The sequence below is a fragment of the Taeniopygia guttata genome, chromosome 6 (genome assembly GCF_048771995.1).
Source record: "Taeniopygia guttata chromosome 6, bTaeGut7.mat, whole genome shotgun sequence".
NCBI lineage: Eukaryota > Metazoa > Chordata > Aves > Passeriformes > Estrildidae > Taeniopygia > Taeniopygia guttata.
In genome coordinates, this window is record NC_133031.1 from 21,448,511 (window position 1) to 21,465,739 (window position 17,229).

At 36.5% G+C, this 17,229-nt stretch overlaps 1 protein-coding gene across 8 annotated transcripts in view; it reads right to left on the bottom strand.

Annotated features, from left to right (window-relative positions):
• Window positions 1–17,229, bottom strand: part of EXOC6 (exocyst complex component 6) — an 86,188-nt gene that overhangs the window by 52,836 nt on the left and 16,123 nt on the right. For 7 of the 8 annotated variants that reach the window (XM_072931123.1, XM_030276106.4, XM_072931122.1 and 4 more), the window contains exons 2-8: window positions 13,630–13,801; window positions 12,305–12,352; window positions 12,102–12,192; window positions 11,176–11,221; window positions 3,819–4,023; window positions 2,601–2,756; window positions 1,884–1,952 (exon numbers count right to left, since the gene is read on the bottom strand). In XM_072931123.1, the coding sequence (XP_072787224.1) occupies window positions 1,884–1,952; window positions 2,601–2,756; window positions 3,819–4,023; window positions 11,176–11,221; window positions 12,102–12,192; window positions 12,305–12,352; window positions 13,630–13,801 (787 nt within the window). Of the gene's footprint in view, window positions 1–1,883; window positions 1,953–2,600; window positions 2,757–3,818; window positions 4,024–11,175; window positions 11,222–12,101; window positions 12,232–12,304; window positions 12,353–13,629; window positions 13,802–17,229 lie in introns of those variants that run through there. The other variant, XM_041716902.2, reaches the window with a different exon arrangement.

A 17,229-nucleotide genomic window follows, 5' to 3' on the forward strand; every position in this document is an offset into this window, starting at 1 on the left:
TAATAGGCCACTGCTATTTAGAATTCCATTACTTGGTCTTCTAAAACGTCTACAAATCAAATTATTACAGACATTTTATCCTACTAATCCAGCATTACTTACCTAAGATATACATTTATGAGATACTAATTTATAAGATATAGATTTAGCTAATAATGAATATTTAGTAATATTTAGAAATACTGCTAACCTAAGAAAGCCTAAAAGAGAGATTGGCATCTCACACAATACACGGGCTAAAAAAAGATCTTTATGTATATTTCTCACAAGTTTCTAGTCTGAAGAAAGGTTACTGGTCCATAAATACAGGCTATGTTTGCTATGTACGTATCTTGCTATCACTAGGTTGGAATCACAAGCTGTGTAGTATTCTGAGGTATATAAAAATCGTGCTTTCTTCTTCAATATGAAGAAGCAGAGTAGAAAAATTCTGTCCTGTGTGAAATTAGAATATTTTCTACAATTTTGTAGCAGAGATGGAATTCATTAAGAACATAACACTTGCTGTAAGAGCCTCACTATAGAAATGAAAAGCCATTGGTATCAACTCCCCTTCTTTGCCATCATCAAGTTCTCTAAACTCAACACAAGGCAAATGAGAAGGACTCCCAAAAGCTGCTAATGCACAACTCTTGATAATGCTATCATGGCTTATTAAGGAAATCTACATCAACAATCCTTTTTGATATGAGGGAGCACTCCAAGTTGTTTTCTGTCTCCAATACATTTGGAATCCAGAAAACTTTCAGTGTAAATCCAAAAAGCATATCTTTGGATCGAGGGTGATTGGAACTTCAGGATCCTTGTTGAAGTGAAAAATATAATTATGTATTACTTTTAAATGTCATCTGTCAATTTTACTTCCTTTATTATACTAGAGAAAGAAGTAGCAGCTGTTGTCAACTGGTATGCTTAATTTTACACATTCTTTTTAATGTGTTTTTTCATACTGTTCTCTGTTAAAAGAAACAGTCCACTCTTTAAATAGTTCTGGCAGCCTGTCTTTCAGTCCCTCCCAACTTTCCAGTGAGATGAATAATTAATAATGGCTTTGTTTGCATTTTTTCTTAATTAAAAAAAGTTACAGTGAAATTACATTTTAAACAGTATTTCAATATGCAAGCTTTCATGTAACACAGCTGCAAGTATTTCAGAAAAAGAAGACTACCCAGCCTGAATGCTTGAAGGCAGGTGCAGCTGAGACTGCAGGAGTAGCAATACTTACAAGTACATCACCTACATGTCACTGGTACTTGAATTCTGTAAGTAATCTGACTTCAAAAGTAACTGAGACACACGAAAAATTAAAAAAACCCAACAAATAATTTGGTACCATGTTTCCCCAAAAGAGTTTTCTTCCTTGTAAATTTGTGCACTGCATCTCTTTTACAGAAGCTAATATAGGCTATTGTGTCTCTGCCACTGAATCTAATCTAATCTAATCTGCCTGGGCACACCCTGTCAAAATCTCCAGATTTTGCTTCCTATTTTCGCTACTACTCTGATTTCCACAAGGTTCAGACTGAATATTCCTGTGTTTTGTAACATCCATCCAAACATTTGGGTAACATGGAACACTGTGGGAAATCCCAAGTAAGCAGTATTAACTGCCTAAATACCAGTATTAAGGCAGACAAGCATATTTTATATATAAAAACACCTAGGTAATAAATGAGTTCTGGAGTATCCTTTATTATGCATATAAAAGTACATGAGCTCATGCTCTAAGTACCCAGATCCATCTCAGCTGGTTCATACAGAAATACTAACACTAGAAGCAATACACTTGCCTGTTTGGGAACTATTAAGAGTATGAACAATGTGAAAATTAATATGTAACTTCAAAATTTTAAATCTCTTTTTAAGGTCACCTGAACACATACCAAAACGGAGTAGATGTGCAAACACCTATAGACTGGAGAAAAGTCTACAAGATCTTGGGCAGTTAAAACCTGGAGAAGGAAAGGAAAAAGAAGAGTATATAAAACATAATAAGCATAGAATCTACAAAATGGGATATATTAACAACAGAGCTTGTCTACATAATAAGGACTCAAAAATGAATGGCTTCTGATGGAAAACAATAAAACAAATGCTCCTCCTTTTGCATTACAGTCAAAAATTTTATTTGTTACAATACCACACTCTTTTCTCGGTGTTTTCACAGCACCAGATTTAAAGGTCTAAATACTCATTGTTTTATTCAATTTAGGAATACTGAGTACTTGACAAATGAAAGAGTTCTTACCTAAACTGAGGTCCTCAACACCAAAATGCAGGATTTAGCAACACCAGAATATTCTAGTGGGCCACATAACACTAACAGTGGGCAAGTAATGTATTATGCTGCAACTGAATTCCAGAATAACTCAAAGTCCTGTGCAACTGAATGTTCTCAAACATAATGCTAAAGCTGGCATTAATACAACTAATATTTTAGCACTAATTTTTCACCCTGAAATGTTGATCTGGACTGGTACACCTTGAAGGTGTTCTGTGTATTTTTCTACATCTAAAGAAAGTGTAAAGACAGTGTGTTTTGTTCAATAAACCTACAAAATTCACTTTAAATAAGATGAACTGATTTAGTACAAAGTTACCTCTTCTTCATGCTCATCCTCATCTTCAAATGTTCGCTTCAATGTGATTTCATTCTTGGATTCCAAAATTCTGTTTCTACCTAAATGCATATTCCGACCATAGTTTACATTATTCTGCTTCTGAAGAGCAGTACTAAAGGTTTTCTGCTGCTGTGCCTGTTTAAAGAGTAGAAACAATTAAGAGGCATGCAATTCAAATTTCACCACTGATGTGTATATCTTAGGACATGAAAAACAGGTGGTGCAATTGAATACACATCAGTATAACTGTAAGGTGCATGCACACCCTCAGCCTACACCAGTGATTTTGCCTTTAATCAGTTTGGGATGATAAATGAATTCAATAATGAATCCTGTATAACTTTTCCCTAATCCCCACAATGACATTTTGAAGGCAGAAATTTTTTTTAAAAATCAATCTGTAATTTTCCTGATCATAAATTGCAGAGAATCAATATTTAAATGAAGTACAGGTATCTGAGTTCCCACATACATTTTCATTGTCTTCAGTTATGTCTAAGTGAGCAGTCAGCTGCAGAGGTCAAAGGCACTCTATTGCCCTTACTATTGAAGGCAGCACAGCATAACCTTGCAATTAACTTTCATTTATAATAATCAATGCTACATTAAACAAGAACCTTAAATGACAAAATGGCAACCCAACCCAAATTCTGTCAACGAGAAGTCAAATGAAAACCTTATTTGCTCTCCGAATAAATTTTAAAAGCATTAACTGCTTTACAGCTGGCCTAGTAGTAGTGCTCTGAAGTGACAGATTATTTTGTGATGGAGCAAGGCCTCCAGCTGTATCAATCTCCTGCTGGCTCTTACCTCAGTCTTCTGTACAAGTAGCACTTTAGAGAGAACTAGGCAGTTATCTCAGCATTTCTTTTCTAACTCATCCTGGCCAGATAGGCTGCTCTTTGTTTTGGTGCAGTAGCTGCTGAGATAGACTGTCCAGGAGTTGACTACTCAAAGTACCTCATAATTTCTTGAAACCTGAGATATACAGCATTTTTTCTTCCTTTCTCAGGCAGGAAACTACTTCTTGTCTAGGGCACTGATAGAAACCACACAACATGTTCACATTTCATAGCTCTCCACCTTTATGCAGAGGTCTGTGGGATGACTGTAATCTTTGAGGGGTAATTTGAAACCAAGGAAACTGAAAAGTTCAGTAAACAACAGGACTGCAGTCGTTCTGTTTGGCTGGCTTACCTGTTTCATGGCAGTTTCCCCAATTCTGTCAGAATGCTTTCGAATACTCTCTAAGAAATCCTTCAGATCTGACATGGATATTTCTTTTATTTCTTCACGCAGTTTTGGAAGATTTTCCATCATTATCTGGCAAAAGCGGTATTGGCTAACTCTAGGAAGATACAGATTTTCTAGCTGCTCCATTGTTTTCAAAGCAGAATAGTATCTACAAAGAGATTAAAATAAAATTATGTAGCTTCTTATAAAAAAACTGGCAAAATAATTTATCAAATATATATATCAATATCACACATGGAATCAACATGCATCTAATTAATTTACTCTATTCTTAGAAAAGTTAACCCTCAAAAGGTCATCCATATAATGCTTTAGTTTGGAAAAAAACCCAGTGAGGTGCCAAGTCAAAACTGTAAGTAGGCTCCTGTTGTATTAACTGTTCTGATCAATAGTCTCAGTATCCTGGATTATCAGTCTGCATCCTACAGAATGGAGACACCGAAGCCATAATCATTATCTTCCCCTCTAGATTGAACTGATTAGAGTTTTTCTATGATTTAGGTTTTTTTCTAAAACACAAACTGCCGATCACCCAACACTGCAGTATATGCACCAAACAATGAAAAAATCTTGAAAAAGCATGCCTGCAGGCGTCTGCTTTCTGCAGGTATATGTGAACACATGCACGCCCTCTTCACACCATCGTCAGCTGGAAATAAATGTATATATCTATCCTGACCAATGCTTTTTTCCCAGCAGTATATCATATTTTGCTGTAAACCACAAACCTATTAACTTTTCTGACAAAATACAGTCTATCCTATTCAGAAAACAACTACACTGAATTAACAAACTACCATTATCAACAAACCCATGATCTCAACCACAGTTTAAAGAGAGGCGCAGGAACCAGGCTAAACATGAGTAGGACAGCAGTCAATTGCAGATGTGACAATAATTTCCCTTTATGTAGTATTTTTACCAGCTACTCAGCCCTGGGGGGAGTTGGGAAAACGAATTTAGTTTGTCCGATTAGAACAGAATAAGGTAAACGGATTACTTCTACCTTGGTCTTAAATAGGAAAAGCAGAAACACTCTGACCAAATGGAGTTAACTTGCTGCTAGTTCCAACCCTTTCTTTTCACAAATATGGAGTAATATCCTTCACCCATTTTCAGCTTCTATTCCATAACTTTAATTCCTTTTCCTTCCTTAAAGTCTGACATCATCTGTTTTGAAAAATTACCGAATTATTTTGGGGGAAAAAGACGAATATGAGAATAATCCCTTCTAATGAGAAAACCCAGAAAAGTGTCCTTTATGGTTCTTTAGTTTGTGGAAATTACTTTGTAAATATAGTAAGTAATCACTTTCAAAAAATGTAGTTCAAGCTTCTGGTTTCCTTCAGTTAGACAAACAATAACAAATGACTAGCACTAGAACCATGATCTCTTGTTCAATTCTGAAATTAAGACACTGTTTTGAATCTTCTTAATCAAGCCATTTCTAAGTTAACAACTCAGCATAGCTGGAGGATGGGAAAAATCTTCTCTTTTATTCCAGAACAGAGCTGCTTTCAGAAGACTGCAAATAAAGAGGTTTCAAGTGTAAATTAGGAGCTTTTGTTTGTTATATGCTTGGTTTATATAAAATATACATAAGGTGACGGGAATGTTGCACATAAGAAAAGGTCTGGGGGGTTGATGTGTGGGGGTTTTGTTTTTCTAAATAGAAAATGGCCAAGAGTGCCACATGGTGAGACTTCTGGGGAATAAAACCATAATAGCGTCAAAATCTTATAAAAGGTTTTTTATTTAAATTATACAGATCAGCTTATCAGAACACTGTTAGTTCATCTGGAAGGGTTTTTGACTGCTGGCTCTAAGATCAGAATTAACATAATCCATTCTAAATCCATTCTAGAGTCCCTTACTAATTACACATATATGGAGCTCAGGACCTTGCCCTTTTAACATCTGTTCTGATAAAGCATTAAAGTCTTATTAATTTGAAGGTCATCTACAGGTCAGGATTTAAACCAAAAAGTTTTGCATATCATTTCACAGAGTGATGTATTTAAACATTTAGATTTTAAAACTTTCCATAAATTTAACTCAATACTGAAGGTTTTGACAATATTATTAGTTCCCATCATGTATTATCAATCACATAAGGTGAAGATTGCCCATTTGACTACAAATAAGTTAAAGAAGTATCTTCAAAGTTATTTTTTAATATAAATACAGCATTCTTCTGTCTAGTCTTCTGAGCTGATCTTATGACAATATGCTCCTCAATGCAAAAATTGTAATTTTTTTCAAACTGAAGACACAAGTTTGAAACACCAATATGGGTCATATGATAAGGACTGTACAGAACTGCTCCATTTCAACATCAGAACAATAAAACTGTACAATGGATCTTATTAAAATCTCCAAACTATAAAAATTGAACCCTTAATACCAGCAAGAACCAGGGGGAAAAAAAGCAACTCACAACACTAAAGTAAATTAAAAAACCCTCACCACCCCCCAACCCCCCTCCCCCTAAAATTAATATTAGTGTTTTGCATCATCTTATTCTTTGCAAAATGCTCCAGGCACAAAACAGTCAGGTCTGTATAGAATATGAAACATCAACACAAAAAAACCCTCAAAATTAAAAGAAAATATACAGTATTTTAGTGTACATGAAGTATTCCTCTATGCTTTAAATGACAAAGAGAACTTTTAAGATTTTTATCAGCAGAGTGTTGTTTGGAGGCAGTAAACAGAAATACCATAACTTACCAAAAAAGCCCCATCAGGTTATACTACAGCAATAAAGAAATTACACGAATCAGGAATAAGATTAACTCAAAGACTGAATTTTACCGAGAATACTTTACTTGCACACAAGCTTATTGAGTTAAAAAAAATGTAGTTATATCCCAAAATTTGCTGCTGGAAAAAAAACAAAGAGACAAAATCCTCATTTTATTTTAATTAAGGAAACAAACCTAGTTTACAAAGAAAAAATAGTAATATTCTCCAATTTTAGTGCTTTCCTTAGAGGAAATATTGTATATTCTTGCTTACAACATTTCCACTGAGTAAATACTTAAAACTTTGCTACCAAACACATTTAAGGGAGCTTCTTGGGATTTTTAAATACTACAGAAAAAATCATATCCAGAGAGATCCTGAAGGTGACACGTTAAAATTGCAATTGAAATTCTTTTATCACAAGTATGTTTTTAAATCTAGTTGCCTTACCAACTTTAAACCTACGTTTTAAACTTTCCCAGCATACAAATGTTGTCAGTTGCCCAAATGACCGTGAACTGAAATAGAGGCACTACTAACTCTGAAACTTCTGTAAAGTAACTCAAAGGCTCAGTATTTCTGAAAATCAGATTAAAGAGCTCCTGTGTGGAAAAAAACAAGATATGTGGAATACCTTTTTTGTCAATAATGATGTAGTAGGAAATTTTTTGAGAAAGTGAAATTATCAAACTAATAATGCTTGAGAATGGCAACAAAGAAAGCAGCTGACATTTCAGTATCAAATAACCCCATCATATAAATTCTGATCGGGCTTTTTGCCAGATCCATGGTACCTCTGGGAAGTGTTGATATGCTGCTGGTAAAATCCAGTGCTTCATTCTGACACTCTTCCAAAACAATGGAGAAAAACAAAATCAAATTACCACTATTTCATCTGTTCTGATATCTTCCATACCGATATGGGTACAAGCAAATTATACAAATTTTGAATTTTTCATTTTTGCATCCTTTAAGTATTAAGGTTTATTTGGATGCTTGGAAGGTTTATACAGGGAAAGGATGCATGACTTGTATCAGTGAGTTTTAGTAACATAAAAAACTAATCAACTCTGCCTTTCCCACAGTTAGGAAAAAGCTTGTAACAAGGTCAAAAAACAAATCCAAGTCTTTCAGGGCAAAAAGCTCACTCAGAAACATTGTACTCACTGTTCTTCAGTCCATCTCACAGAAGATTTGAGAAGATACAGCAACAACCTTAGCAGTTTGACTTACTGAATTATTTCCACTGTATGATGGTCTTTGGTTTTTTGTAATATTTACTATGGGAGAAGACATGCAAAAACACCAGTTCTAACTATTCCAAATCAGACCACAGCCACTTGAAGCAGCTGGGACCCACCTCCCAAGAAACATCTCAAAATCCAAACACTAAGACCATGGTAACAGAGCTGTATGAAATGTGTGATGACCTTATCTCTGAATTAAAATTCAAGCTCCAATTGTATAAGTGCACAGGCCCCACTAGGCGGTTGGCAGAGCAGCAAAGAAACCACACTTCTCCTTTGTGCTTCCTCAGTTAAGACTTTAAACCCTCTGTAGCTCTTTCCAGCCAACTGTGTCTGTTTAGAGCAGATTCTGCAGTTACTTCCTCTCTCTACTACAGTTCTTGTCAACTTGTGTTATCCATGGCTCAGGAGACAGATAAACAGGATACAGAGCCTTTCACCTCTAGGTCATCAGTTCAAACGTTACCCATGTTGGTAAAGGACCAAAAGTTGCTATCAATAGATGGTTTTCTGGACTTCTCTGTAAACCTCCATTTCACCTGCACAAACCAGCATGTATTTCAGTTCCAAAATCCTGTATTATCTTAAAAGAGGTCTGCCACGGGAAAAGAAAATGAAATTCCAATCTTTTTCCTGTGGCAACTATCCCACAAATATATATAATATCCATACTTTTGTTTTCCCTTCCTTTAAATATTAGAATTGAGAGTTTTATTCATGGTGCAAGACTGTAAGACAATGGAATAACAAAAATATGTTCTAAAAGGCTACAAGCAGAGAAAGTCAAGATGTCTTTTTATAAAAAAGAGGAGTGAAAGCTTTGCTGCATTAACAAATCTCAGTGAAGGTTTATGAGACATTATCTTTGCCTGAAATAAACAGTCCTCATTGCTTTGTTATGTCTCAGATTGTGACTGCTACTCTGACTCTTCCATGAGAAAGCTTCACAGCAAAACTGAGGAAGATCAATTTTGAAATCCCTCGACTGTGCACACATCAGCTGTCAGGTCTTTGCACTGACACTATGATGTTCTTGCTGTTGCTCAATCTTTTAGTAGTGATAAAAGACAGAATACATGCACGCTGCTGAGCCACAAGGAAATCACCAGTTGAATTACCTGCAAGTTCCATGGAATAGCCACCTGTAGGCTGTATTATAGGGAATTGAAAGTCATGGGCAAAATAGTAACTGTAGCATAGTTAATGAAAGAGTTATCTGAGCTGCAGCAGTAGCCTGCAGCAGAGTCTAAGCCTCCTGCACTCCATGTGATTTTAAGGCATGGCACATCAAAGCTATGGCATCTCCCCTCTCCTTTAGATCTCTTTATGGTACAACAAAAACATGTCCAAACCCCTCAATTCAGGAGTCCTTTGACTTTTAAGACTTCCTGTCTGGCAACAACTTCCACAGGAAAATTATCAGATAGAATTCTCTAAGATTTGAAGAGTACTGATGGTTTCTCAGAAAGAACATGAACTATCAGTGGACTCTACAAAAGCACTAGCAAATACAGAGTCAAAATGCTAAAAACCATCAGCAATTATATCTCACCTAAATGATCTTTATATTATGACATTAGGGACTACAACTTTCTCTGCAATTCTAAAACCAGGATGCTGCTTGCCTTGCCTGACAGAGCAAGGGTAGGGCAGAAAATCAGGCAGTGAACCCAGCGTTTTCAATATTTTCAGGACACTAAATGTAGCACTGCCCACAGAAGACCTTGCAGAGGGAAGTGGTGTAATTCAGACAGCACACTCCTCAGTCTGATCTCTGACTGGAGTATCAAAAGGACTGTTTACAACTTTCTGCAGAGCTGCTCCAGGAACACTGCAACAACGGGCTGCTACTACTACCATGTGCCACCTACTGTAAGCAGATGCTGAAGCAGTGTCCCGTTCAGAGGCAACACTGTAGCAGTCAAGCTGATGAGATCTACCACACTGGCTCACATATAACAAGTTTTAATTGTAGTAAGAGACACCACAATGCCATAGTTGTAAGGTCATTCTTAAAGCTCCTGTATTTCTGCAGAAGACCTCCCAGAGTGCAAACGTGCATAGGTATCATATAAGGCATATTATTATTGTCAAAGATGCATCAGATCTGCTGCAATGTCCATAGATCTGATGTGTACAGTTCATCTGAAGCATTTTGAACATGTCTGCACATAAGCTTTAGGGCTGATTGCTCACACAATGGCTGCTGTTGAGGGTTTTCAGATGTCCAACAGTATGGTAGCAGGTGTTGGCTACTCAGAAACCAAAATCCAGACAAACAGTCCAAAAGTAAATCTGTTTTACATAGCAGCCCTGCAGACAACTGACTGTGCACAGCTAGCTCCAAATGGAAACAGTCCTGTCCAGACAGACTTGTCAGCAGGAGCTCCCTGCAGTGGTGCCAAGTGCACAGAGAGGCACCGCCAGAAACCAGGAGCCCGGAAAGGGCAGGCACAGAGCATCGGTGTGACTGAGGCGCTGGGAAAAGCAGGCAGGGTTCACGGTGGCAGTGACGATATGGAAATCATGGAGGAGAAAACAGCAGCAGTGGTACTGCTGGGGTGGTGTGCAAGGCACAGGCAGCAGCCCCGGTGGGACAGGATGCAGCTAAAGCAAGCTGCCATGGAGGGAGGGAGAACTGGGGATGCTGGGACTACAGCAGCAGTGAGTGGCTCCCTGAGAAAATGAAAAGTAGGGACACAATAGGAAGGAGCAGTTGGTCATGTACCTGTTATAAACTATTATCCTAGAATTTAATTTTTAATTATAATGTTAATTATTTTTAAAAAGTCAATTTGTCACAGAGGAAAAAACCCCAAGCAACACCATTATCTGCACTTCATTCCCATAGTCCCATTTACACAAAAAGCATAGAGAAACCAGACAGGTTTAAAGAAAGGTATAAGGAGTAAAATGTCCTTTCTTCTAGTATTATGCGTTTAATTTAAATATATAATGATATAAATGTACTCTAAAAGACCTTCAGTCCCTAAGGATCTTATTTTTCTCATTTCTTAAACTGTTTTAAGTAATAAAAACCAGTAAACTTTATTTCACATTTTATAATCCTAATTTCACTACATGTCACACACATTTAAGTAAGCATTATTTTTCATGGCAATCACTAGAAGTTTTTTAATACAGCATTTTCAAATATTCTCGAGATACAGACCAGTATTAGTTAACAAAGACTACACATATACCAAGCTACAGACTAAGGACACTTACTTGTCTACATAAGTGTTTGCTATTCTGTCAATTTACTTACAAATGTTACATTTTTTTCTCATAGAAATAAGTTTACTCACCTTTTTACACTCATCTGTTCTTTTAGTTTGCTGTACATTTCCAGCACTGCATAAAAGCAAGCAGATTAACTTGTGAGTCTTATTGTGGCTTTAGTTAATAAAAGAGGAAAATATGTATTGTAATGGGCAAAATTAGAAATAGAAAAGGATGTGCTATATGTACCTTATTTAATTCCTACTGTAGCATAAATGTGATATACCTAGCAAAAAGTATTCTAGAATTCAGCTAAAAGAGAAAAAAAAAAAACCTGAACACTTAATAGTTTTTAAAGTAAAAATAATTAAGTTTAACAAAAACAGTCAACACCATACAGATCAAGCAAATTCATCCACTTACTACATGCCATAACCTGATCTGCATTACCAGCCCATGGCCCGTCTCCATAAAAAGGCAACAGTACCACCTACTGTACTCAGAACACGCCAACAAGAAGACCTCACAAAGAAAAATTTTCAAATCTACCTCACACCAATATGACAAACAGGATAAAAACCTTATGGAGCTGTGTGCAATCCTACAATATTACCTTCCTGAAACAACATTTAGAGCCCTTTTATTTCAAAACATCTGTAGTGACACAGAGACAAAAGTACAATGTTGAAAGAGCATCATTAGTATTTTCCCCAGTATTCAAACACTAAAACCCACCCTCTCAAGCAACAAATTAATTGTCTATCATATTAAAAATATTAATTAATTCAAAGCTGCACCACTTAAATGTCTCACTGTCTTCTGACATTGTCTCAATTGCTCTGTGTCAAATATTGCAAAAGACATGGAACCTTCATGTTGACAACTTTTAAAAACCCATTAATATTTTCATTAAACTGGATGCTACAGGACCAGAACTTAGAAGACTTTTCCTTTTGCCTATTGTGACTTACTTTGTTTAATTTGCCATCGTATTTCGCTATAGGTCACTCACCTGGAAGACACAACTGTAGTTTTTCCACAACTGTTGTAATATTCCGCTGTTGAACTCTACATCGGATGATCTCCTCTGTTTGGGCTATCACCTTAAAGGGTTTTTTTCAAAAAAATGAAAGAAAATCACACTTAAATTATGCAAATAAATTTATTTTGCTACAAATATTCATAATGTCCATATAGGGAGCATCATTTTCTCACCTCTTTCCCAGCATCCTGAAGCCTTCGGTTGGTATCAGTAACTTGGACCTTAAAAATAATTTCACCTTTGTTAGACAAATATGCATATATTGCCCTGATGTGACTGCTCACCCTTGTAATCAGATCATGCTTCCTGAGAAACTTAGAACAAAGAAATGCAAATTCAAATTAACTCTACAGCTTGAACTTGAACTTTTGATCGCAAAGGGCTTTTGTTAAATTCAATTACTTATGACAGTTCTTTCTAACAGATTCTGTGGCAAACTTCTCAAATTTACTTGGGATTTTTGAACTTTCCTTGTTTCTGTAGGTCTGTCAAACAATTCAAATCATTGACCCAATTGACCACTGGTCCCTTTTTGATAACCTCAATGAGCTCTATGGGCCATTCATTGTCTGTAAGAAATGGTGATTGCATTTTATGGTAATTAAACATTCATACTTTGCTGAATGCAAACACTGGGTGGTTGATTAACATCAAACGTGGAAATCTCCAAACCACAGCAACATTTTAATGCTGCAGGTGCAGGCAAAGCTCAACCTCAGATTTTCCCACATAGTAAGTGACTCATTAGGTCATCATAATAAGGAAGCACATTCTAGTTTATTAAAAATCTCATTAATATCTGAACAAAGATGCTCAATGACCTCATTGATGCTGTATTTGGTCTCTTGTTATCTGAATATCCTTTATATAATGGTCTTCTAATCATAACCTCTGATGAACTATGCTCATTCTGTCTGGTGTGCATATTTTGCTCTCAAAAGTGTAAGGAGAGCTAAAAGGGACGGATCTCATAATTCACTATTCTGCATTCTGATCTGTGAGGAAATCTTGGTTCTCATATCTCATGAAAACTACTAACACCACCTACTCTCCTGCTCATTACAAAGTAAAGAATAGGTTTGTTTTCCACACATAAGTGTGGTATTTTTAGTTTTCTAATAAGGACTTTCAATTCTTCTAAGGTCTGACATATAAAAACATGATTAGGAAAAGACCTATTTAAGAAATAGTGTATTTATCATTTGCTGTTCTTCACCTTCTGAAAAGGCCTTTAAAATAGGCAAAATAATATGGTAGTATTTTCTGAAAACATACATTTAAAAAATCAAAATAAAATATTCAGCTTTGTAAATATAGATTACTCTATCAGGCAACACAGCTCGAATCACAAATCCCAATCAATTCACTTGCAAAAAATTGCTGCAAACATCAGAGTGTATGTGATAAACACTTAATTAATCTTCAGCAGAAGAGTCCAGTTCCTTCTGTTAGATTCAAAGACAATAATATATGAAACTCTGAAAAACTTGTTCCTTACCTTTAGTTTTTCTGCATCAGCCCTAACTTTAAGAAGTTCTGTAATAGCATCCACAAAGCCCTGATGGTGAAAATTGCACATCTTTTCTATCTCCCTGTCATGGTTACGTATGCAGGCATCAAGTTTTTCCATAAACTTCTGATGTGCATTTGGTTGGTCATCATATACAGACCTATTAAATACAAATAAGAAAAAAAAGTTTACTTTTTTCCCCAGTTCAAAATAGCATGTATGCAACAATCTTTATTGAAACCTATATCTCTTAACAAGAAAATAAAAGCAAGCAAACTTGACGTTAGTGGCATCCTTTGGTAGATCCACTCCATCAAAATCTGCATTAAAGAAAAGATGGCACAAAACTGAGAACTGATGGTGCAAAACCCAGCCCTTATGGCATTAATCCAGGTGCTTAACCAGTTACATCATGGTTGACCTGAGCCTCACTGGTCTGTTATTTATGCCCTAATGCTCAAATATGGGTACAAAAGAATCAGTTTCTCCAACCACCTCAAATAGCATGGATCGCTTTTCCATCAAATTCCACTCTTTGCTAAATATAAAGAAGTGCAAACATACAAATTTACTTTCCTGGTATTCCTAACAGCAGAGTTATCCAACTAAATCAGGATGGGATGACTCCAGCCAGAATGACCAGAGCACTGCGGCAGCAGCCGGACCCTGGCAAAGGCAAATCCCCAGGGCTCCGTCCCCGCCTGCCCATGCCCAACAGCCCCCAAGGCAAAACCATGACATGCACACACCTAAGGCTGCTTCCTCCACGGCACCTAATTGTCAGGAAGGGCTAGAACCAGGTCTTCTGGCTTACTTTACTAATTCTCAAATAGTTCACTTAGAAAACTCCAGCAGGAAACAGGACTTGGGAGAAATTACTGGTGTAGTTTGTTAAGCAGCATCAGAAACAGAAATCTGCATGGAAAAATGCTTGTGCATGAGAAGGAGCAAAGGAGGAGAGGGCATTTTAAAACTTTAGACTTTGGCAGAGTAAGCACGAGAAGAGGCTTTACATAGAGCTGTACCGAAATCAAAGGTAAGGAGTCTCCCAACAAAGGCAAGGTAAAGACGGTTCCAAAAATTGTTTAATAATTTGATACAGCAACAACAGCAAAGACTGGTAGTTTTGAAGTAGCTTTTCACATAGAATGAGAGCAGCAATATGAGGATGATTTAATCATACATATACAAACACATTTTTACTGCAAACTACAAGTGTTAAAAGAAAGTGATTAAAAATCTTTAAATTTTTAATAAAAGCTTTAGAGGCTTTTTTAGCCTTTCACAATTAAAAAGTTTTCTCCAGATATTTATAAGGAGAAGTTGATTAAGAAAAAAAAAATTAGAAAATATTAACATGAGTAAAAGAAAAGGCTAAAATTCTAAGCATTTCAGTGTTTCTTGCAGAAGTACAAAGTTCCAGACCCAGGCAACCATGAGCCTCTAAAATCCTTAAGCAGTAAGAAAGTACTTCCCTCCTAGTCTTCTTAAAGAAGTGTGGCTTCCCATATTCTTCAAGATTATCTTTTCTATCCAGACATCTGGACTTTGCTGAGATCTGAGCTCATCATCAGCACAACAAACCTAGAGCTGAGTGTCTCACAGGAACATGACCTTTCAATGAAGAAAAGGATGCAGAAGAGATTGAAAAGACTCTTGTAATATAATTCTTTATAGAGTTCCTTTTGACCTTGTACAATATATTCAGTGAAGTAACTGAACTTAAGTGACAGAAGAAAGGCAATATGCTGTCTCCATGTTGAAGGAAGAAAGCAGCCAATTCCTTATATTCTAATTGTTACAGATACTTTTTCAGGGGGAAAATCTATTGAATAAAATTTTCCAAGAATATTCCCTTTTGTTTATGATAGGAAAATAAGGCTATGGTACTGAAAGCAGCTTCTTTCCTCCAAAGAACACCAGGGGGAAAATAAGATTGTTCACCCATAAAGTTTACCCCTCACGATTTCTACCAGCATAGTTTGAAATGATGGCTGGAAGGAGCAAATGTGTGCCCATAAGTGTCTCCTCCTGAGGCTCCTGTCAGACTGCCTGAAAGGGCTCCCTCAAGGCTGCCCAGGATGACTGAACTTTACAGGGCTGTGCTGGATGGTCTGAAGTGATCTGCTTCACCAGGGGAAATACCCACATGCAGAACCCAGTGTTAGCTGGAGGGAAAAGCAGCATCCTGGCCTGGGAGGAAAGAAAGGTGCAAGATACAGTGGGCACTGAGTGAGGCCTCTCTAGGCAGCCTGATCTTCTGCATGAGAATACACAGGGACAAGCATATGGACCAGGCACAGAAATGGGGAAGGGATGAGAAAAAGGTTCAACAACTGATGTGGCAGCACTCCAAAATACACATCACAGTCACATGAGTACTGCTCCATTACAAAAAGGGTCACCCTGGAAGCTACAGGGTGGACACAGAGGGGCATCCAACTGTCTTCAGAGTTCTTAGAGAAGAAAAAGAGATTAGGAGGACCACATGCATCAGTGTGTCTTCACAGATATCTGGCAAGCATGAGCCTCCTCAAATGGACTGGACTTACTACCTATACTGCACTGTATGCTAAAGACAAAAACAAAACAAAACAAAATTTTAAAAACTTCACAGAAAAAGAATTTCAATTTATTACTGCTTCTTTAGCCTTTTGTTTAAGGGTGGAAGAAGCCTCCAAATTTAGGTCTTTTTCCAGTGTTCTCAAGGAGAAGTGAGAAAGGAGCATCATTATCACAAAGACGGGACTTCTATCACTATGTGCTCAAACTGTAAATTGTGTCATGTAAGCATAAATGAAAGCAGCAGTAACACTCAGTAAAAAAACTGTAATTAAAATGAGAATGAGACTACAAAAAGATGGCACAAGAGGAACTCCATACTTGAGTTTGTACCACCAAACTTTCTGTGATGGTAGCAATGCAATTTGTTTTTGGACTTAGTATCGCCTGATGATTTGGGGGCATCCAATTGCTGTCTTGATAACTTTTTATCCATTTCACATCTGTGCCAAGACTTTCAGACATGTTCTTACAATACTGACAAAAGGAAATTCTTTGCAATCAGAAGATTTATCTTTAAAATAGTATCAAAAAATTGCAGAAAACACAGTCAGATGTTCTGGAAGTACATACAATGTAGCATAGGCAATACAGTTTTCACTGTTAGAAAAATCTGTATTGATCATGTTTTCCTCAATATTAAGGCTGCTTATGCTTAAATTTAATTATAATAATGTACTGATTTTTAATTTCACAGATATTATCACAATATTTAATTGAAAATAATACAGGGAATAAATGTTCAAAAGAAGGGGGAAAAAAGCAATACTGTATACCTCCCAATACCTTAATCACAAGGTTACCCTACCTTCTTAAAATAATAGTTATTATTTTGTGTTGTACATGGTACCCTTTTCTGTAAGGATACTAATAAAATTGTGACCTGTGATTTAAACCAGTATTTTCAGAGTCTTCCCTAAAATGCACTAGTAGTAGAAATTCCATGTTAATTACGTTCGTAAACAGCTCCATCTTGTGGGAACAACAAATCAACTCTCGTCAGCACATGAGTGAAAAAAACCCTGA